The sequence below is a fragment of the Erithacus rubecula genome (genome assembly GCF_903797595.1).
Source record: "Erithacus rubecula genome assembly, chromosome: 9".
NCBI lineage: Eukaryota > Metazoa > Chordata > Aves > Passeriformes > Muscicapidae > Erithacus > Erithacus rubecula.
Genome location: NC_136660.1, coordinates 5,534,423 through 5,558,042, shown reverse-complemented (window position 1 = coordinate 5,558,042; position 23,620 = coordinate 5,534,423). Strand labels below are relative to the sequence as shown.

Here is a 23,620-nt window from a genome sequence, read left to right as displayed (position 1 = left end):
ATCTAGGGATGGTGACTCCACCACCTCCCTAGGCAGACAATTCCAGTTCTTTCCGTATAAAAAATTTTTTTGTAACATCCAACCTAAATTTCCCTTTGTGCAGCTTAAGACTGTATCCTCTCATTCTGTCAGATGTTGCCTGGAAAAAGAGACCAATCCCCACCTGACCACAACCACCTTTCAGGAAGTTGTAGAGAGTGATAAGGTCACCTCTAAGTCTCCTCTTCTCCAGGCTAAACAAGCCCAGCACCCTCAGCTGTTCCTCACAGGGCTTGTGTTCCAAGCCCCTCAGTGCCTCTTTGCCCTCCTTTGGACACGTTCATGTGTCTCAAGGTCCTTCCTAAACTGGGGGGCAGAACTGGACACAGCACTCAAGCTGTGGCCTCAGCAGGGCTGAGTACAGGAGAAGAATGACCTCCCAGGTCCAGCTGGCCACACTGTTCCCGACACAGGCCAGGTGCCCTTGGCCACCAGGGCACACTGCTGGCTCATGTCCAGTGGGCTGCTGACCAGTACCCCAGGTCCCTTCTGCCTGGGCACTGTGCAGACACACTGTCCCCAGCCTATAATGCTGAAGGGGTTATTGTGGCCAAAATGCAGGACTTGGCACTTGTCAAACTTCATCTTGTTGGACTCTGCTCATCCACCCAACTCTTCAGGTCTCTTTGCACAGCCCTCCTACCTTCCAACATATCAACACATGCTCCCAGCTTAGTTTCATCTGCAACATACCAGTAGTGCCCTCAAAGTCACAGACATGATATGACAATGTCAAACACATACCTTTTTTTTCTTCTCTGGCTTTTTGCTCTGCAAGATCAGCCAGCCAATGCAGTGGGGACTGGGATTCAGGTGGTGTTAACTTGCTGTCTGTGCTCACATCACTTCTTGGACTTGTGTTACCATTTGTCTCAGACTTTTGAGGAGTACTCTGCTGTTGAGACTCAGGCATACACAGAGAAATTTTATTACTGTGGTTAAGGACATTCTGCAAAACCTGTAAAGAACAAATTTATTTTTAACTACATAGCTTCACTTTAATGCATTTCAAAGATATGGCCAGCATTTAACCCTCACATACACAAACTAAAATCAACTAGTAGCATTTAAATTCAAAAATCCACTATAACCAGAACACTTGAACAAGATGCAATATATACATACATTTTAGACTCACCTGAGACACACCATTCATTGCAGGGAGCTTGCCAGCTTGTGTGTTTTGCTTGGTGGTACACTGACAATGGGATTTAATTTCAAATTTTTCTCTAATATTGTGCATAGCATCTAAAAGATCTGTCAAAACTGAACACAATTAAGAAGAAAACCATCAGTAGCTGTCAGTCATTCTGTGACTCTCTTTGCAACACACACACACTGTGATGTTTTAAACTATTAAGAATGCTGAATTTACCCCCAAAAACTACTCCAAAATGACTACCCAGTTTATCTTTAAGCTTGTGCAGAGAGACGTTAAATTAAATAATTGCACACTACTCTTCTGAATAATGTAAGCTTTAGTCTGCATTCCCATTGCATGGAATACATCAGGCAAGCCATTAATTATTTACTTCTCATTGTTCAATGGGTATATAATTGCTTCATTCAATAAAACCATCAGCTACAGACAGAAGTGAGCCACGTCTTGACAAAAAAACAGTATGTAAGCATAAACAAAGGCTATTTGGTAATGGGTATGCACAGAAGAACAAAACTGAGGTTAAGTAGACAGTCCTCATTGTGCTGTTTCCAGATGAGTGGTTCACTTTCACAACTTAAAACCAGTTTCAGTCTAGAACTTGTTCTGGGAAATGTCACAATTTGAATTTGTTATGAAATCTACCCAGCCTTTATTTCTATCTGAACTAACATGCAACAACCCATAGAATATTGGTTTAGTACTTTCAGCTTAAAATAACCTGGGAATTTACTTAGTGCATTTAAGGGCACACTTCAGTTTTCTATCTTCTGGTCTATATCAATGCTGACAGAAATTTTGTGCTAACAACCTCTACACCAGACCTAATGGCACTACTTCAGTGAACTTACTTGGCTGTAAGCAGAATTCTGAATCTAGCTGGGTTTATGATTCCTGCTTAGTTTTTTAATTATCATGAGCTCATTCACTGCATTTTGCTCAATCATCTGAATCAAAACCCTTCTTTTCTTTTTGGGTACAGGATAGACAGCAGTAAAAAACAAATACCCAAAAATCTGTTGCCTCAGTAGTACTATTTAAAAATTTTAACAGCTAACATCAGATTTATTAAGTGCATTCTGATTGTTTTATTCTGCTCTGAAAAAAAATCCCATCACGAAAATGGCCCTCAATTTCTTCACTATCCCCAGAACCCCTTTACACATCTGCCAGCACACTCCTCTTCCTCTCATCTGTGCCAACTGCCCAGAACCACTTGCCTTTTGGCAACATTTTAACCCAATTCCCAGGAAAATTAGAAGTTCCAAGAAACAACACTGGCCCCTCTTCACAGAAAGACCTGAGAAATGGTCTTACCAGAGCCTGGAATAATCTGTGTTGGCATCAGGTGCTTGTGATCATGAGGCTGTCCCTTCACACACTTCATCCAGGCATACAACTCCTTATCTGCAAAATAGTACTGCCAATGTTTTACTTCCCTTATGTTACATACAGACAGAGCTAAGGTCTTTCAGACTGGTTTTTGTTAGAAACATTTCTCTGCATACACAGGCCGTCTGTCTGGGTATCCGGTGTGACAAGGACTTGCATTCAACAGCTACTTTTCACATTAACAAAAAGAGTTTTAACAATACTGAAATAGCTGTATCTGTAACACAGGCCCTCGCCAATTACCTCCAAATTTCAAAGTGTATTCCCTTTACCACATTAAGTCAGTTGCCAATTTATCATAGGCTGAAATCCTTTACAGCTGCTATTAAGGCCATGAGCCTCCCTTGATGAATCCTGCCATGGAAAAGAGACATAATTAGGCTGATTGTATGGCTCATCTGATTTGAGACAATCCACACTCCAACTGGAAGTGCCTGTTTTCAACCCAAGTTTGCCAGACAAGCCAAAAAGATGAACTGCTAACCAAGTCATATCTCTGATTCAGCTTACAATGCATCTGCATCAGTGGTATTGGTGGCACAAAGGAGAGGGAAGTTGCATCATGGATTTATGTCACATTAAAGCATCTATGAAACCCTAAAACTGGCTGAAAATCATTTGTGCCAGTGAGAGGGACCTAAATGAAGGGAGAGAGAGGTTTTCTAAAACGTTTAAGGAAGACTCTCCCAAAATATACAGTGTAAAGAAAACACACAAGAGCAAAAAATGTCTGGACAAGCAACTAGTCACCTGCCTGCTATGTGATTTTGGGGTAGAAAGAAAGCAATTTCTCACTCAATCCCCCGTCTTGTGTCCTATCCACTGAACTGCTAATTTTAAGACATTTTCCCAAGCCTTTTACCAGTTTGCTCACTCCAGCAATTTAAACTAAGGAACACACCATAGGAAGCATTTAACACATTTAAGGCAATTTTTTTAACACTGTAGTAGGCACACAATGTTTTCAAATGTTCCTTCAGATAAATACTAAATTTATAAGCTATTCAGTAATTTTTGAAGCACCTAAAACATCTAAATATCCGACTGGTCACAAACATAAGTATATCAAGACAACAAAACAGTATGTATCTACTTAATCTATTTTCTCACAGAACTGTTGTAACATGGCATCCCAATTGATGGTGCCATGAACTGTCTGAAGGTAACAATGATTGCATATTCATTCACATTCCCTCCTATGATCCTGAAGTGATAAGTGAAGTCATGGGTAAGTATCTGAATCTGGAATATTTAAACCTCTAACATTCCTACTGAAGCAGGGAAAAACCAGGGGATTCTCTGTTACATTCAGCAACTGTAAAAACAACTACTGGTTCCAGAAAAAATGGTGCAATATAAAGTCCTCTTTATATAGAGATGGCTGAGTGGTTCAGGATGTTTTTTAAGAGCATGCCAAAGAAGCAACACAGTTTACATGAATCCTACATCATCAGAAACTAAGCCACAGTGAGGGAGGCTCTCGTACTTCTGCTTTCACATGTAGAATTGCAATCAACAGAAAGGAGAAAGTCCTCCTTGTAAGAAAACGGAAGAGAAGCCTCCTTCTTTATATTGCTTGTTCAGACATCTGAGACATTTTACTAAAATTTTCCTGGCTGCTTAACACATACTATAAAAAGCCTCTGACTGTGTGTTCCCACCAGGGTAAATAATGTTTGGCATATATCCCAAGCCATGTCAGATGGATGCACACATATGCGTGCACACAGATTTCAGCCAGTGAAGCGCTGCTGAAGCAGCGTCCAGCATTAACAGCTGTTCTCAGTAAGGGAAAATACTGACATTAGCTCCCTAAAATCTTCAGTGTAGGAGGCTTGTCACTGCAAGTCAGGGACAAAATGGCTAAGTCTATCCATTTGGCAAAGATTTGCCACCTAATAGTTAAACTTGATTTTGCTAATTCTTCCCATCTGTGACATTATGCGACTATGACAAACATGGAACTGCTTTTCAAAACAGCATTATCCTTGCATCACTTCCTGGCACAGCATGTGACTGCAAAACTGTGCCAGGGCACAGTGCCTGCCTCCCAGGGAAGGCAATGCATTCCACCAAGCAGCCTGCACACCAGTGTCACAGCCAAAGGCTCTAAGCCCAAATCAATCCGCCAAGTAACTCCTCCTTTCAATTGCAACTCAGCTGGGTCACCCAGAAATCAGAGGTTTGCAAGCCAGTCCTGTTATACTTCCCTCTCTCCAAACTAAAGTAGACATTCCCATTAGAGCACAGGATAAACCACACATATGTGTAGGCTTATGGATCGTGGAACTTCCATTAATACTCATTTTAAATACCACGCAGATTATTTATCTCCAACTCTCTTTTTTTATGATGAAACTACAAAATAGGATGTTACCTCTTCCAAAGGGAAGACTTCAGAAAGCATTCAAATCAAGGCAAGTCTTAACAGCAACGAGTTACCATAAGCAGGGAGATGTGACTGAGCACTAGTCTCAGAAATAAAGAATAAGATTTAACCCTGAGGAGCAAGGCAGAAGCAATCCACAACAATCCACACAAAAAGACTGAAATGTGGACAAAGAGCTAAAATAGCCCCCACAGCAGTTGCTTTCTGAATGACTAATTATGTATCTACTGATAAAAAAAGGAGGCAAAAAAGATCTAAGAGAAACCAACACACACAAGAAGTAATTTAACACTTTAGAGAAAGACTTCTAGTGGATCAGCAGGCTCTGCAACAAATGAGAATAAACAGCCTATACAACACTAGTTCATAAGGAACTGACCTCTAGAACTTTTCCTTTCCTTTGCTTTGTAACAATCTAGGCAGACCACAAATCCACATTTTTGGCAGACCCAATGAATGTTAAATAATGTGGCTTCACATGCATCACACATCTCACGGACTCCTCTCACTGCTCTCTTCCATGCAATTTTGGCTGAAATACAAAATAAGCAGAATAAAAGGACTGAAATTTAAATGCAAAGCACAAAATTAATAGTCTTTTATAGATGAAGCATTCGTAAGTTTCCCCTCACACTCAGCTGGGTTTTGGGGGAGGAAAGTGATCCATCATGAACAGGCCATCAAAAGCCACCCCCTTGGTTCTATTACAAACCATTATCTTTCAATGTTACTATCAACACATTATAAAGAAATAAAGCATTCAGAAAACACAGACTCAAGTAACACAGGAAAGCTATTGCTGCAAGAATGAAGAACTTTTCTAGCACATACTTTTAACCCCATGCACTCAAGAGGGTTTTTCACCTGACTGCCCACAAAACATGTTTGATCTAAAACAGTGAGCTGGACAGCTGAACCTGAAAGGATGGGAGGCAGGTGCCTGTTCAGGAGACCTGGCTAGTATGTGATTTCTGCTCCACTTCTTCCTCATACAGCCTGGAACTAGTAGAGCCACCAGTCTGTGCCCATCTGCTGTGGGCCAGAAGGATGGACGGTGGCTTTGGTGGGGAGGAGGTGGCAATGTTAGCACATGCTCTGTGGGGCCCACGCTGCTGCACTCTTCTCCTTTGTTTTGGGAAAGAGACACATCAGAAACACACCATTTGTTGGCAGCAGTCAGTACCTGGCTCACCACAGGCCTTGGCTGGGAGCTGGCTGCTCTGGCTGGAGACCAAGTTGGGAATGGAGGCTACTCCAAACCGAACAGGAGCCTGGCCCTGGCTCAGCAGAGCCAGCAGCACAGCAAGGGGATCAGGCTGGCCCACTGAGGAAGGAACCCTTCCCAGAATATCCTCTTACCAAACAGCCTAGAAAAATCCAACAGCCAGGGGAACAGAGCTATGCAAAAGGAAGCAACAATCATCCTAGAAAAACCACAGAACACTTCAGAGCTTTGAGGATTCCTTACCGTCTTTTTTCACCCAGGACATGGCTGTTTTCTCAGATGTTACCAACTGACAAAATTTATCCCCTATGATATCTAGAATGTATTTAGAAGTTTCTAGGTCCAGTTCATCATCTTCATAGTTTTCATGTGTCCATAAACTCAGTGCTTCATCATCATATTGATCAGGAGAGGAGAAACCATCTATTCTAACCACTCCGTTCTTACTAAAAGACAACCTAAAAATGAAAACATAGTTTGACTGCATATATCATTATATTCTGTGACTTCCAATTTACTTGCTACCTTTCCTTGCTGCTTAGATCTTACAACATCGAAGTTTTCTTTTCACCTCATTAACCTACATACTTCTTTAATTTTAAAAAAGTCCTACTGATGAAAAGAGTTTTAAAATTATCAATAAGGAAGCATGACAATTAAAACAGACCTTTTAGGAACTTTTTTGCATCCCATTCACTCATCATTATCACTCTCTAACCTTTATTACTCCTTTAAAATTGCACACAGATTGTTTTGGTGGGTTTTTTTCCCTCAAAGTTTGGTTGTACCTACTTTCCTTCCTCACTTTCAATTTTTGGAATGTCTGTGACAGCAGTCACTCACCCTGACTTACATTTCATAGATTTTTATACCCTACTGCTCTCATACTGAGAAAATATAAACATTACATTTAAAATTTTCTAGGCACAACAAATCACCAATAGAAGCTAACGTTTTTATATCCACTAAACTGACCTGTAAAAGGCTTTCCTGTTACCCTACCCAGGGCCATTCCACTAACCCCAGCTATACTTAGCCTATTTTTAAGTGGTAACAATTGATCATTCCATCTTATCCAAACAGGATAAGTCATTATACAGATATGATTATAACACTTAAGGAATTTATGTCAGCGAAACAGTCCTGAATTCAGAAGTACTAAAAGTAACATTTAGATATGTATTCAAATGAACAAGATGAAATTATCAACTTTCAGCTTTCAAAACATTAACAATTTCCAAAAGAAGCGTAAACTTTTGCAATTTAAGACCTACTATCTAAACACAATGAAAAGAATTAAACTGCTGTAAAATTTCCTACAATTATGATAAAAAAACCCAAGTTTTTTAATTCCATACATTTTTTAAAAAATATTTATGTTTTCTCCTTTATACAGGGGGAAGAAAATCAACTAAAATTCCAACTCTGCTAAATGTGGAGGCAAACACTCTTACAGAGAAGATATTCAGAGTCCAGCCTTGAAATTCCTATACATCTACTAAGTCCTGTAAATAGAGATTCATGACAAAAAATTAAACCCCATTTAGGAAACAGTTTCTTGTCAATAACAAGTTTGATTAATACTGACAGCATGATTCATACATAAATTCAAGTTGTTTTACCCTTTCTTGGCACCTCCTGCACCCCAGGAATTTTTTTCCTTGTGTGTTTCTTTGAGGGGCGATTAATTGCAAAAAATGAGGTCACAACTCCTCTCTTGTCCTCAGAAAACTCCCAGAAAACCCTGAGTAACATTCCCACCATATACTGGCATAAGTGCAACTCTGCGGTTGTATGACTTATCCTGAAAAACTGAAGCTTGCCTTTTAAAAATCCCACTTCAAATGTCAGACACCTGTGTAATGGTGATGTGCAGTATTTTCTGCTTGCCTAAGGTACACCAGGCAGATGTTCTGATGTCTCTGCTATAAAGCTTTAAACAGCAATGAAGTCAATCCACAAAAGAAATGCAAATGTAAATAGATGCTGTCTTTTATCAAGTGGACTGAACCAGAAAAATGAGACATGCTTTCAAGTATGCCAGTCCTTTGTCAATATTATTTTTAAAAGCTGAAGCACCACATTACCAGGAAACTAGGCATACTTACCGCCGAAAGTAGTAAAATCTACAAAATACTGGTGAATGAGTTGGTTCTTCTCCTTTCTTACTTCTTATTAACCTACATTCTCTGCATTTTTGCAAATTTGGTCCTATTTCAGAACAAGAATCATCCTGCAAAAAGGACTCTCCTGTTTGCTTCAGCTTCTTTACTTTGCGCCAGTCTTTTAACACTGAGCGAGGTATACCAGCTGCAAAAATAAGGAGAGTTTCAGATGAGGCACTGGCACTGCTTCCTCACAGACCACAGTCAAGATAGTCAGCACTCAACATTTTTTTTTTCTGGTACATTTGTTACCTGCATAACGTATTTCATTTTTATTTCCACCTGCCTGCCTGTCAGCACCAAAGTTAAAAAAGCAAAGGGACCAATTAAATTTACACAGGCAGGAGCACAGTTAAGTAACTGCTAAGCTGCCAAGACACTACATTTTCCCTTATATTAAGTGTATAATTCACCAGGTATTCTACTAAAACCATCATCAGAATCTCATTCTGACAAGAAGACATACAGTACTGCAATAAAGGTTTGAACTCTGTTTCGAGTGAAGGTACAGTCAAAAAAGGCCACAGTTTAATAAATAAAAAGCAGAGCTTTTAAAAACCACCTTCTAACTCCTTCCAACCAAATTCCAACTCCTTCAATTTTTTTTTTCCTGAAGTTACAGCTCTGACTACAGAATAGCAGCTATATTCACAGAATCCATTTACATCCTGTATGGTTTGTTGGCTTTGCAAGGCCAAAGAGTATAACTCTATTTTTCATGCTGAAGTCAGCAAATCAGACACCAAGTAACAAAAGGAGCAAGTCTACTGAGTAATAAGTGCAATTTTCACATACAGGTTTTGAAACTGAACCCTGTTGCTACTTAACCAAGCTTTCATTTTAAGGAGTCTTGAAAGTAGCACCACCCTTATCTGCAGATAGAGAGAATTATCTGTCATTTCATCTACCACTGCTCTTGAAAGTTCATGCCCTGTAAACAGGGATCTGATGTAGGATGATAAAAGGGTCAGGGTGCTAACTTTGGACTTGGTACCTGAGTTCAGATTGGTATTTTGCCAGACATGACTTGTACAAACTTTGCAAGTGACAGACTACCTATGCCTCAGTTCTTGGCCTAGAAATCCCACACCCAAGGCATGACAGTAACTGTATTAAAACCTATAAAGGCTCAAGTACAGGTTTATTAGTCCAAAACAATGTTTTCTGCCTTAGAAGCAGAGATTCTGGGTGTCATCTGGAAGCTGCTAGACTTCAAGATCTCTGGGTAGGCACTTGGAAGACCCCCAACACTGGCAGAGCTGTGAAATGCTTTGCTTTGCAGGAGGGAGCTTCACAGCCTGGAGCTCTGAGGGCTCTGGCTAGCACAGGAGTTCCCAGGGAGCTTTCTGAAACAGCAGCAGGACAAAGCACTCTTCAACCCTGGCAGAATCCACATATCACCCATGCAGCAAAACTGCCAGGGAACCCCAGACCCTGAAGCAGACTTAGTTATCTTCAGCCACCTACAGAAAACATAGGCAGCTGTTCCAAGGGAACATCATCATTCCTGAAAGCTCCCTCGAGGTTGACTATGATTTTGTGTAAAACTCTGTGGAAAGTTCTTTTTGAAAGCAAAATCTCTGACCAGCTGTCTTGCAGGAATTTACCACAAAAAAAAAAATCCTTTGCAACAACAGAAAGGTCATAAACACTTAACATGTTAATTGTATATGTTCACAGTTTACTTTAAGGGAAACTGAAAAAGATTTTACAGGTATGTTAGCCTTGATCCTCCCTTTACTTGGGAGCAGAAAGAAAAAGTAATACTATTACCACTGGACCAAATATTCAGAATACTTCAGACAGACTACAACACTTTCAGCACCCAGTATAATTCAGGGATCAAGTACTGTCAGGTACCAGAATAACTTTATACACCAGACAGTGAAAAGCCACAGAATGCAATTACAGGCAGTACTGCTCATTTTCTTGCTACCTGCACTTAAAATGTCTTATGGTAGACTCTCTAATACCTAACCAGATCAAAGACAAAGAATAATAAATTGAGATAAAAAACGAGGCAAGTTTTTAAATAAAATCCCTTATGTTGGCAGACCAGTTTCTCATTTCAGATTCATCTAGTTACAATCTGCTACACATTACAGTATTATATTTAAATGGAAATTTGTATTCCCCTCAATCTTTTTATTCCTTAAACAAAGAGGGATGTTAACACCATGTACTACACATGTTAGTTAGGAGTGCGAAATTATTCTCCCTTAAACCTTCCATTAACCAAATTTGGTTCAATTAACCAAATCATAACTGAGTGGCATCAGGGTCTCAAGGAACTGCCTCTGGCTTTCTGATCAAAGGAGAATTAGAATTCAACAACAGAGAATCTTTCCCTCCAGCAGTGCTCTAAAATTAAATGCATTAGATCTTAAAAAAACCCCCAAATATATGTGTGTGCATACATATATATATATATATATATATACAGTTCAATACAAGTGGCACAACTATATGCACCAGCCTGCTCAACTCTGATGGACAGCATAAACAAGATTGTTTATGGCTTATTTTTAGGCGAAAAACCAGTTTGTAAACACATGCACAAATGCTCTATTTCTTACACCAGGATATTTCAAAAGACCTCAAGACAGATAAATCTGGACCTACTCATTTACACAGGCATGTTTTTTAGCTCTTTTCCCAGCTACTGTGCATGACAAACCCTCCAGGATTAACAGTGTTGGACTTCACACACTTCTGCGTCTTCCAAATCAGATTAATATACTCACTGCTGTTACTGCCGCTCTGTAACTTCAGCTTGCTTTTTTCTTTGGCGCTCCTGCTAAGAACACCATTTGGTCTCACTTCTTCCTCAGCATCACCCTTTTTTTTCTGCAAATCATTTTGTTTCTTTTTGTAAGTTGGCTTGGGTTGCCGTTTAGTCCTTTGCTCTGATTTGCTCCCGCTTTCATCAGAATCACCACTTTCAGAGCCAGAGTCGTAAGCTCGTTTTCCTTTTCTCCTTGGGTGCTTATCTTCCTTTACAAACTTATCTGCCAAGATTTTGCTATCTATGTTATTTTGCAAATCATTTGATGTAGAAGCTATTAAATTGACAGTACACGGCTTAATAATTTCTGAAACACTGTTCCCTGAACTCTCTTTTTTATTAGTGTTTTTATCTTCCTCTGAATGCCTTGTTAGCCAAGCCTTTTTCAGTTTAGTGTGGTAGTTTGGCTGACTTGTCTGGGAAGTCTGCCCACTGCCTACAGAGTTCGCTTTGTTTATTGTAGTACAGACGATAGCACTGTCTAGGGAGAGAGAGGTTGAAAATGTCTGATTTTTCACAGAGTTGGACTCTGTCTCAGTGGTGCTACTACTTTTAAACTGAGCTGCAGCCAGCGCTGCCTTGTGCTTTTTCAAATGGACAAAGTCAGTAGAGGTGGAGAATCCCGAGCTGGGCTGAGCAACGCTGCCAGCAGCGGATGTAACCGGAGCTGGAGTGTTGACCTTGCACTCCTGGGGTTGCGCCACTGCCTGGCTGGCCGCTCTTGGGACTGTGCACTCCAGCAGTGGGCAAGACACTGCACTTGAGACCGAGTAAGTCACTTCAGAGCTCCCTTGGCTCGACGTGCTGGTCATCATTGCTGCTGATGCAGTGACTTCCGTTTTGGTGCTACAGATGATAGTTGTGGTAGGGGTGACAGCACGAGGAATGCTGCCTTGCGAGACAGCTGCAAACCTCTTTTCATACTGCGTGCGAGAACTGTCTGAGCTCATATTTGGCAGTATGATTCTTCCAGTCTCCCTGGCTTCCGCCATTTTCAGGCAATCTGCTAGATTTGTCACAGCTGAAGATCTCTCACTAACTCGGTCTTTCGAAGCAGACTGCATTACTGGCACATTCTCATATTTTGTGCTAGAAGGAGGACGCACAATAACAGATGCTGTAGCGGACTGCGACTTTCCACTCATTTTTTCGCTGTGCCAATCCACTTTTTCATTATTTGGGGCATTATTAGACTTCCACATTTCTGACAAATTCTGTTCAGAAGTGCCCTTGTAACCAGTTTGGGCTTCCTTGGGCTCAGGTACTAAAGTTGGCGGTTTCTGTAACTCCTGCATTTTGCCACCACCAGCATTAACAGGTTGAACAGGGGTTAGAGTTGGAGGTGAAAGGCTGCTATAGCTGCTCTCCTTCTTCTCCAGGCTCTGATGCACAGGAGGGTGAAACACGGGGGCCCTATGCAAGGCAGGCATACTCCGGAGTGTATTTGAAGATGAGACTGACAACTGAGTAGGGCTCCTGCTGTCACTTCTGAAAGAATTTACAGAGTGAGACTGCACTGACTGTGAAAGCTGTTCAGGAATCTTGCTCGTAGAGGCTTCGCTCTCTGGTTGGTGCTTAATTAAAGGTGGTGGTTTTGAAAGGGAAGAAATGTAGGAGGGGATAGCCTGAGGACTAGCTGCTGTTGAAGGACAATTAGTTTGCTTATCAACATATACACCTGAAATTTCCTTTGACGGGTATGATCTTGGTGGTTCATTTACTACACTGTTAGACAAGGTAGTGAAATAATTACTCTGTGGCAAACTCTGTGGAACTGAATGCTTAATTTTATACAGTTCTGACACAGAGCGTTCATCATCTTTGTCATATTTCACTAAATGGCTTTTGGGACTTGAAGATAAAGATGTTATCCTGGAGTAGTTCTCTCTCTCTCCCTCCAGTGCCTTGATTTTAGCTGTAAATGGAGCAACTTCAATACTTTCTTGGAGTATCCGTCTGTGTTCTTCTTTGTATTTGCTCAGTCGCTCCCCAGACTCCTGTGGTGGCCTTGGCAGCTGGCTCAACATTGGATCTGCATAATGTCTGTGCATATGGCTCTCCTTTGCTGTCTGCGTTCTGCTGTGCTCCAGCTCACTCTTCACTGGTGCAGTGGTAACAGAACGCAGAGGTTCCACAAAAGCTTTCCTCTCCAGTTCTCTGTTTGAAGAAAGGTTAAACAAACTCAGGTTAGGCTGAATGTAGTACAACATGCTAGACAGAAGACCTTTCTTCCCATGCCCTGAACGAAGTTATCTATTAACACAAAATAAACTTTCCTCTATATTAAGTACAATTTTCAGAAATCTTTAAATGACTCATGAACTCAAGTACCATACCAAGTCAACAAGGCAACACAATGACAAGCCTGCGTCTCCCACAGGCATCCATGTCTACAAATAAACTAAAAGGAAGCTAAAAGGAAACATCACTTGCTGATATGTACCCTCACACACAGAGTTCAACAGCAAACTTACTCTTTGCGATGCTCTACAATGCTTTTGGACAAAGGTGGGCTGGAATGGGTTGTCAGTTTGAGAGGCCGAAGGGGATCTGCGCTGGATGGTCGCACAGGAACGTGACTCCGTAAACCAAGGCTGTCAGCTGAGGTCACTGGGGTGGGCTGGTGTAACCAGGGGCTGGGAGTATTCTGTTGACACCAACCAAAGCAAAAAGTAAAATCAGGCTTCAAAACAATCATGGGACCACAAGAGTAACTCTACCAGGTCCTACCAATGAAGTGAAGTGATGTATTTCAGTATCAAATCATAGATAGTAAATAAAATTTAACATTAAGTTCCTTTTTTTAACCAACAAAAACACAATTGTACTTTCCCTGGATTTCAAGCATACAAAACAGATCACACATTTCAGAAGCATTCTTAAAACAATTTAATTTTCAAGTACCCAGCATGAGCAGTTAATTCTAAAACAGCACCTCAAGCTCATCAAAATTCACAAACCAATGACAACCTGACAATACTTAAATTCAGTTAGCAGTAAAAAGACCATTACCTCTTCAAAAAATTGCAACAAGTATTTCTTTAAAACTACAAATATGGCTTTATATTTCTGCAAGCAATTTTATCGGCAGCCTTATGACAACTCTCAATAAAAGAGATATAAGTATTGCTTTCCTGGATTGTTCTTCTCCTGCCCCAACCAAATGTTTAAGTATGATAATCCTAATTAATCTGCTTTATTTAGTCAGGCACTTTTATTTGGCTTGATCATCATCAAAACACTATCAAAACCCTAAATGCACACATTTGCCATACTGTGCAGCATGACAAACACACAGCCCAATTTTATGCTGTGTACCTAAACACTCCAAAGGTGGATCTCCTCATTTAGACACACTGGTAAATCCTAATCTATGAAACTACTTTTTAATCTACTACTTTGTTAATTTTCTGTTTTCTTATCTTTACTGAAATTTGTGTAACAGCCTGCAGAAAAGACCAGGAGCAGCTCGCTCTCTCCTCTTGCCCTATCTCTTGCTTCTGCTTAGGAGACCTGCTCACAAGAAGTGCACACAGCAGAGTGGAAAAGCAGAACAACTATTCAAGTGGGGCTCAAGTGCTGGACAAACCTGGAAGGGACTGGGGACAAGAGTGAGCTTTTGTGCACACCCTAAAACCCTAGGATTCTTTTCCATTCCTATCTTCTTCCCCTCCCTACACTCCTCACCAGTCCATACCTATTCCTTTTCCCCCAGATTTGGCAACCCCAGTTGGGAACTGCTGCAGTAGAAGGGGAGCCAAGAGCTCTCATGACACACACACACAGCACAGAATAGATCTGCAGGTGCTACAACTTTGAAATTATGATTTCTGTGGTTTTGAATATTTAAAGCAGCTACTTGGGCTTGTGCTCACAGTTTTAGTGCATGTTTCCTAGACCAGGATTTCCCACGCTGTGTAAGTTCCCACAAACAGCCTGTAAGCTGTATTAAAGTATTATGCAAAGAAGGCCTGTCACCTTCTTCCTAGAGGAGCGAGGCAACATCTACCTGAGAAGCCACCATTGCTCAAACAGCTTCATGACTCCACCTGCAATCATCTACTGTCCAGCCCAAATCCAGGAGCTGCCACAGCCACTCAAGGACAATAGGAAAAGGTGGGCTTTGGGCATGCTTCCTTCAGCTCAGAGACATGGCTCAACCATGAGCCAAGGGAGGATGCTGCTGCTGCTCCTACCGCTGAAACACTGATCCCTTTCTGTGATTGTGGCATCCTTGCAAAGCAACCCTGGAAATGCCCACTCCAGGTTTCTAATTAAAAAGGCCTCCAGTGCAAGAGGCAGAAGACAAGTCACCATAAGGCAATTGCCACATATCAATGTAATTAAAAAGTTACACGCCTCAGTATGCAGGGCTGCATTCATCAGGCACTCAAAGTGAAAACAACATCTATCCTGAGTTCTTTTAAAATGGACTTCTGTATGGGGTGAAGCAGGCAGCAACACAAAAAGACAAATCCACCTATCCTTTCCTCTTAGGCTTTTCTTCACTCCTACATTTTGATTTTATCACATTTTAGATCAAACTCACTTCATATTACAAAGGCAACTCAAACTAACTGTTTTGGGAAAGATTTAGCCACAACAGTTTGGCTTTTTTTAATAATGAATCTGAGAAGGGACAGCCTTCCCCATGGTGAAAAAGAAGAGAAAAATCCTTCTTACCATTCAGAACACTGCCAAGCTTTGACACAAAGGCTTGCAATTTGGCAGAAGGACCACTGTAAGTGACATGCCTTTTGTGATCCCTGTGAAAATCTGACCAAATTAGGCCAAGTTGAAAGCCTCTAAAGATCAGTATGCACATGCTCAGTGATGGTTTAATTGCAGCTGGCACTAAAGCTCTCCAAAGTTTCTGTCTGCACTATACACGCTGCATCTTACACTATTCCTCTATAAGGTGCCTGCAATGAGCATGCCATATCCCAAGCCTTCAGGAGCTAAGAAAACTTCTCCTGTAATTGCCACATCTGCCTGTCAAACCACACCACTGCACTGGGCATTAGGCTGAAAAACACAAACCATTTCTCCTGAGACTTCAGTGATTACACTCAGCAAACACACAGAGAAGTCACCCTGACTTGAATACAGAGGAGTAGAAAGCAGATGGGAAGGCAGAGATGAATATCAACAGAAACAGAAGGGGAGAAAACTATATGCCAAGAAAGGGTACACAAATAGGTGTAAAGACAAGAGAAACGGGTATACAGTGTGCATGAAACATTTGTAAATTCAAGAGTACTTCTCTTCAGAACTTCCCACTGGATTTAGTATTCCTTCCTTCTCTGTCTTTCACCAATATTGAGCTAGCATGCACAAAAATCTCACTATGAAGATGACTGTCTTGCCTCTCCTAATATTTCACTTTACACAGTTCGAGGTAGCAAATACCCTGTGAACCTGAGTTGCCAAACAAGCTAGCTGACCTCACTTTTAGTCATAAATTAAAATCAAACATTTCATCTTTCTTTAGAATTCTTAGAAATCGAGGTCTGGAAAAACTCCCTGCACACATCCACCATGAGACAGTGGCTACTGCTGCAGTTCCATTCCTGTTTCTCTGCATGCTCAAAATCCCACCATCACAATACGCTCAGTGTGACACAAACTACCACATCTGTACCTAGGAAATCACTGCTGGGAGACACCAAGCCTAGCTAAATATATAATTAAGAAAGGATCTTAACTTACCCTTCTCAAGGAAGCCTCCGCATTAACAGGAGTTTCTGGGTGAACCCATTTGGAGGAGGGCAGACCAAGTCCTGAGTAAGCATGTGTTCCATTTGGATACTGCCAAATAATTGGATAAAGCCCTAGCTGATTATAGGAAGCAGAAGGATGAGCTTGTCCAAGAAGATGTGGAGACTGGTGTTGTAACATCTGTTGCTGCTGCTGGTGCGCTAATGCCAAATGGCTTAAGCTGCTAGCATGAGCAGTCTCTAGTCGCGGGTGGGCACCCAGCAAGGAGGCAGCAGGCACTCCAGGCAACACTGCAGGAAGTAGATGAGGGTGATGAACAGAATGGTGAGATGCACTACTAAGAGGGTGAGTGTTAATAGCAGACAAGGGAGCCTGAGCTGAAGACCCAGCGAGCAGATGGGATGAACCAGTTAATGCAGGATGATGTGCATTTGGGTTTAAACAGGATCGGTGGGATGAGGAATGCAGAGGATAATTATGCTGATGCAAGTAAGGTGTAATGTGATTAGTTCCTGTTTCTTGTCCAATCAGAGTGGGGTCCCTGTATACTGTGAAATGTTCATTCTTGTCAATGATAAGAGGACTCTTAGTGGCTTCTAGAGCACTAACTCTAGCTGGAACTGGATGAAAACTAGACCTAGGCAAATCATGATCAGTTTTATTGGCTGACCTTGTTAATCCAGTAGCATGGCTGTTTTGGGAACTAACCTTTGACTTCACAGTATCAGAAGATTGGGTGAATTTAGGTTTAGCATCAGGTGACTTTGTTTTAGGATGATCAACTGAAGCACTAGATTTTGCCTTCACAGAATCGGGGACTGGACTTTGTTTACGCAGTTTACTTTCTTCTGCTAGAGAAGCTACATTTAACAAAGACATAAATGAGCCATACTGCACTTTTTCAGAGTTTAAGTGTTCATTTACTGGTAATGGTTTTACAACTCCAGGTTGTACCAAATCCGTTTTACCAACACTGTTAACCCAACTTCGATCAGCTTCCTGTTTTCTTGCTTCAACGAAATTTTCATTTGCAAATTGCTGCTTTAAATCACTGCTGTGAGATTCTATTTTCTGAACTGTTTGCAAACCAAAGGTACTTGCAGCATTATCCTGATTCTCCTTTTCAGAGTTGTTTTTATTAGCAACATCAACAACACACTTAGGAGTAGGAGGTCTGGGTAAAAATTGCTCATTTTTAAACTCCATAGTATGATGTTTTTCTGCATTACACTCTTGAACAGGTGGATCCTTGGCATTCTGCTCATAAAGTGTTGGCTGCTCCGCTGCATGGAGTGAAGACTTGTCCTGATGATCCATGACTGATGACTTCAGTTTTTCTGTCTCTTCATGGTTTTTATCCTGCTGTAATTCATTCCATGGAGACTGTCTATCTGTTAGTGTCTGTTCCACTTCTTCAGTAGTTTGGGATTTTCCTTCTCCATTAACCTTTGAGGAGTTCTTGCTTTTTAACTCATTTTCTGAATTTTGCTCCGAGGATGAATCTGTTATTCTTTTATTTGAAATCTCCGAGTCACTGCTCTCAGAATAATCTGAGATATTGTCTGTCCGCAGTCTCTTCATATTTATTTTTTTTTCATCCAGCTCAGGTTTTCTTCTTTTATTAAGAAAGTGTTTATTTTTGGTTTTGGGATTTTCTGCAGAAGATAAAAACACATCTATCAGATTTTCAGTCTAATACAGTTTTAGGAAGCTCGCCCTCCCTCTTCCTTAACCACTTTTACCTCCTCGACCTATATAATCATATTTTTCATCTTTTATCTTCTCTTCATCAGGCATGCTGCTATCAGAGCCTTTCCTCTTATTTGGTCGAGTATTCCTCTGTTGCTGGTGAGAGTTCTGTCTTGGTGCTGCAGTTTGGGAATTCATTGCTGGTCTGGGACTATTTGCTTGTGCACGAGTATAATGACCCTAAAAATAATTTGTTATTAATAGACTTAAATGCAATATTAATTAGCGTCTTTAAACATGCATTTTTAACATTTGCAATATACAAAAATACTTAGTTAAAAATATAAATGTATCTACATGAACTGTGTTGCTGTTCTGGTTGGAACGAGACCGCCGGCGTGAAGTGATGCCAATATTTTCACCTTTCAACAAAGAGTGAACAACATCATCAAGAAAGGTCATCTGAACCATAGAAGGATCAACATTCTGAGGTTCTAACACCTGGTTAACAAAAAAAAAAAAAAAAAAGAAAAAAAAAGAGAAAAAAATAACAATCCACAGATGTTCAGACAATGCCTAATCTGTATTTTCTGTACCAGTGTTCACCAGTCTATTTTGTGTGCTAAAGACTAATCAGAGAAAAGCTTACTTAATCCTGACAAGCAGAACTGACATATGACACAACAAATGCTGGGATCAGCGTCATAGCAAAGCAAATATGTCTTTACATGTCATTGTAAAAATAATTTTATTTTAAAAGCAAAAAGTACCCCACCACCCATTCATTTCCCCTTCACTGACCTGCAAACTTGAGCTTTAACAAGCAATTAGAATAACCCCTAAGTAGTAATTATAATACACAAATATTTTATAAAGTTAATTTAATACATTATAAATTATACTGCAGAAGCACAAAGTACTGCTTTCAACAGAAGCAAAACTGTTACAAGAAGAGAATCAAAATTACTAGAAAGAAGAATGCTAGAACTGTTGAGTGTTACTAAGTGAGAAATACTTCGTAAAGCAGGAAATACTAACCAAATCTTCAAAGGATACAGCACAAAGTGAGAAAAGTAATATTTGGGGAATATTAATTTGAGCAAATTAAGGAAAAGAACTTATCTGAGTAATAGACTAGTCTTAAATTCCTATTGTCACATGGTTTTGTCAGTCATTTCAAGGCAGATGGTTCATTCACTCTATTATTGTTGAGTCATTACTCTACTCTCTTGAAATAGAATTCATTACTGCCATTAAAAGTACCACTATTAACTCTTCTTGTAACATCAATTTCTGAAATAAAACTAAAACCCACCACAGCAAATATAAATTAGGGCTGCAGTAAATGTTTAATTCAATAAATTGCAGAAAGTGACTAATTCAAGTGCTTGGGAAAAGTAGCCATTATGGCAGTGCTGAAAGATTTCATTATTGTGAAAAGAAATTCTCAACAGGACAGGAAAGACCGGTTTTTCAAACTGGATTGCTTCACTCCAAAGACTTCACTAGTCAAACAGCAACAACAGAACAAACTGTAAGACTAGTATTAACCATATCACTGCACAAATGCTTAGCTTCAGGAGGATTTAACTGATAGTCCAACACAGTTGTGCTGTAGTTTCCGTGCAGTGATACCTTCAGCTTGCTGGAATTGAACCAACCTTCTGATTGCTACCAACAAAAATTAGAACCCCAAGGCATAGTTTACTTGCAGCTTGTTTTCTGAGTATCATCCATCAACTCACCTGGTCATTCATAACCACCATAGTGCGGGTGAAGAGATCATGGTGAGTAATGATGCCAGTGAACCACTGGGTGGCAGAATCCTGTCTGTACACTCTCACCCTATAACCATTTAAGGAGTACGGACCTTTGGAAGGGGAAGAAATAAAAAAGCCATTGAGGAATGCAGGGGAAAAAAAAAAAAAAAAAAAAAAATAGGCATACATGTATTTTCCTGCCTTTTTTTTAAGCTCCTCAAAACATATAGTGCAAATGGCATGGACAGCTAACCACAGATTCAGGAAGACATTCTAAAATGCAAATGGTCCATGTAAGTATGCTTTAAGGTTAATTCTGCTAGTATTTTCAACACACCATTTTCTTATCTAACTAAATCTTTCTGCAACCATGTGCCTCATGTTGGGAAAATTCCTGCCTACAAACAGCAAACACAGAAAAGTAATCTGAAGAAAGTGGCGGCAGCAGCAGGTTATACAAAAGCCATTACACAGGTTACTCACATGCCCAGCTGCTCTGCTGGCTAAAAGATTTACATCTTGGTGGTTAGGTTCTGCATCTGCCAAGTCTTTCCCATAAGTGACCACACAGCTTCTCTCCATTACAACAAGCAGAAAGGCAGTACAATGATCCCATGACTGCTATGGCCACACAGAACATTCAAGCACACACACCATGAAGACTTCAGCTCCTGTTCTCAGACATACCATATCCAAACCTCACAAGTTTTGCAAAGCTCAGTTTAGTTCACCTCCAAAAGCCCATGGGAAGCTATTATGATACAGTACCAATTTCACAGTTTGTTTCAAGACGCAGAAATCAAAACTTAACAGTTTCATTCAAATTCAGTGTCTCACTTCATCACTGGAACTCTTAAGTTTCATTGTACTTGGTGTTTATATAGCATTTTGTATGATCAAACAACACTGCCACCAAGTTCAGTTCCAACTGTGTGGCTTTTGCTACTTCTGCAATCAAATCCCAGGTCCTAGGTAACGGCAAATAGGAAGGGAGGGAAAACCAGCCAGTGACAACCTATAAACTGCCTAACTTAAGTGATTTAAGACTGCTCAGTTACTGAACCAAACAGGCAGGGCCAGAATTCCCCCACCTTTCCTAAAGATCAGTTTTTCCAAGCCCTGCCCAGCACATTAAGCAAGCTCAAACATCTGCAGCAAACAGGGACCTCACAGGTGACAGCTTTCTCTAGTAAAAAATATCCAGGATCACACAACTGGATCTGTGATATCCTCTGCATGTGACAGTGTGCTACTGCAAGCATTATTTTAATGCCAACATTTGAGAGCTCAAGAGAAGTGTAAAAGCAGTAATTATTTAGTAATTTCCAAGTGGCCTCTAGAAATACTTTTTGCATGTGACTACCTCATTTTTAAAACCAGCTGGGAAGAGAAACACCACACCATTGCAGCCTTCTTACCCTCATCCACATCATGGCACAACTGAAATCCCAGACCTCCTGAACCCCCTGAGCCACCAGCTTTACCTCATGCCAGCAGCACAGACAAGGACCAGACGCATGTCAGCACAGGCACTGCCAATCACAGGTATATATGGGCAGAAAAAGAGGAAGAATCTACAAGCTTATGTCTCATATTTCTGGTCTTGGACCAGACAGAGTTCCCATGGGGACACATTTCCTGATGGCTTCTCTCCAACCCCTACTCCACATGCCCCTGCAAAACGCCTCCAGATCAGCTCCCACACTTCTAACTGCCTGACCCAACCACATTCTCCACATCCTGAACTTTTAATGGCTGTCCCAAAGCTCTGCCTTATTCAGACAGACTCAGTAAAAATCTGCCTGTGTCTCTTCGTGCAAGTTTGCCACTCCTACTTTTGTATCCAAGCTCCTGCTCTCTTGAATCCCACTAACTCCACAATGATTTTCAGTCTCTTGCATAAGCAGAGCCAGCATCTCCCCAGCTTCTTGTCTCATTTTAGCATTTCTGTGACTCCAGACCACTAGCTTGTAAGTCCTTTCCTCCAGTCTTCTCAGCTTACAAGTTCCACCCTTCCTTCTCCAACAGCTTCCAGCTTCTCCAACTCTCCCCCATACACTGAAACAGTGCCAATTTCTTTCCTCTTACTCCTTGTTCTAATTTGTGTCTGTCCTTCATCCCAGCTGTTACCCTATCTATTTTTAAAAGATAATTTATCTACCTTTAAAACCAGTGGGTTAGGCTTTTTTCTTACATGATGGGGTGACAAGACAAGGGAGAAAGATTATTCTGCAGTCACACAACACAGACCAGCTCAGCTCCAGCCCAGCCCAGCCACAAGCAGCCATTACAGGAAAAGCCTGGCTTTGTCTCCAGTCCCTGGCTGAATCACGCCAGATACACATTGTTGAACAGTCTGTGCAGTACTATGAAAAATATGTTCAGAGCTGAAGCACACTCAAGTGTTTCAAGAGGATTATACATGCAGCCTGAGATTGCAATGATAAAAAAAATATCTAATTGGAAGAAAGAAATCAAATATTTTAATTGTTAAAAACCAAAGACACTTCACTGTGTTCCTTGAACCAGTTTTATTTGTCCCAAAAGCTTTCAACTTGGCCAAGTTTGGAAGGAGTTTCATTTTTTTATTAAACAAGGAATAAACTAATTTCCTGCCAAAGCTATAATCTCTATTGCAAAGCATGCTGCTGTGACTGCTGGCCAAGGGAAGAGTTAAATGGGCCAGCTTTTTCTTTAGTCTCATTATTGTAAATAAGTGGACTGGTTTTGACTAAAATTCTCTCTCCTCAAATTGGCATGCTTTTTTCCAAATATTTGGAACCAGATTTTAATGCTTCTATCCGATTCTCCTCTTTCTTCAGATAAACTGTGTTTTAACTGCAAGAGTCAAAGTGGAAAATACTAAGTTATGATATGAAGGTTTCAGCATCACAAAAAATAGAAAAGGCTGGATTCTAAAAATGTTGTAGAGGATGAAATATGAGAATGTGTTAAAAACCTTAACAGATGCATCTAGACAAGGCAGAACCAAAAATGTAGCTTAAATTGCAAGGAACAATAAAATGGTAATGGAGAAGGTGAAACAAACCAGAGAAGAGAGAAGAGAAGGAAGAAAACATGACTAGATTAAAGCAGCTAGCACTGCCAGAGGGCTGCCCATAAGCCTCTGGAAGGTTCACATTAAGTCTGTGTGACCAGAAACAGACTGTGCACCTGGAGAATGTGACAGCAGTCTCAGGTGGCTGACCACCATTCTGTGGGGTGGAGGTGGTGGCATTGACACGGCCCCCGTGAGGAAACATGTGTCTCCTCAGATACATCAGGGGAGCAAGTGATCT

General features: G+C 40.7%; 1 protein-coding gene across 13 annotated transcripts in view; it reads right to left on the bottom strand.

Moving 5' to 3' along the window:
• Positions 1-23,620, bottom strand: part of JMJD1C (jumonji domain containing 1C) — a 163,204-nt gene that overhangs the window by 13,771 nt on the left and 125,813 nt on the right. For 8 of the 13 annotated variants that reach the window (XM_079312713.1, XM_079312706.1, XM_079312707.1 and 5 more), the window contains 12 exons: positions 20,307-20,431; positions 18,919-19,062; positions 18,615-18,801; positions 16,864-18,527; positions 13,629-13,801; positions 11,114-13,311; positions 8,313-8,514; positions 6,448-6,662; positions 5,359-5,511; positions 2,516-2,605; positions 1,178-1,305; positions 784-997 (listed from right to left, as the gene is read on the bottom strand). In XM_079312713.1, coding sequence (XP_079168839.1) covers positions 784-997; positions 1,178-1,305; positions 2,516-2,605; positions 5,359-5,511; positions 6,448-6,662; positions 8,313-8,514; positions 11,114-13,311; positions 13,629-13,801; positions 16,864-18,527; positions 18,615-18,801; positions 18,919-19,062; positions 20,307-20,431 — 5,493 coding nt within the window. The remainder of the gene's footprint in view (positions 1-783; positions 998-1,177; positions 1,306-2,515; positions 2,606-5,358; positions 5,512-6,447; positions 6,663-8,312; positions 8,515-11,113; positions 13,312-13,628; positions 13,802-16,863; positions 18,528-18,614; positions 18,802-18,918; positions 19,063-20,306; positions 20,432-23,620) is intronic. The other 5 variants (XM_079312712.1, XM_079312709.1, XM_079312717.1 and 2 more) reach the window with 4 other exon arrangements.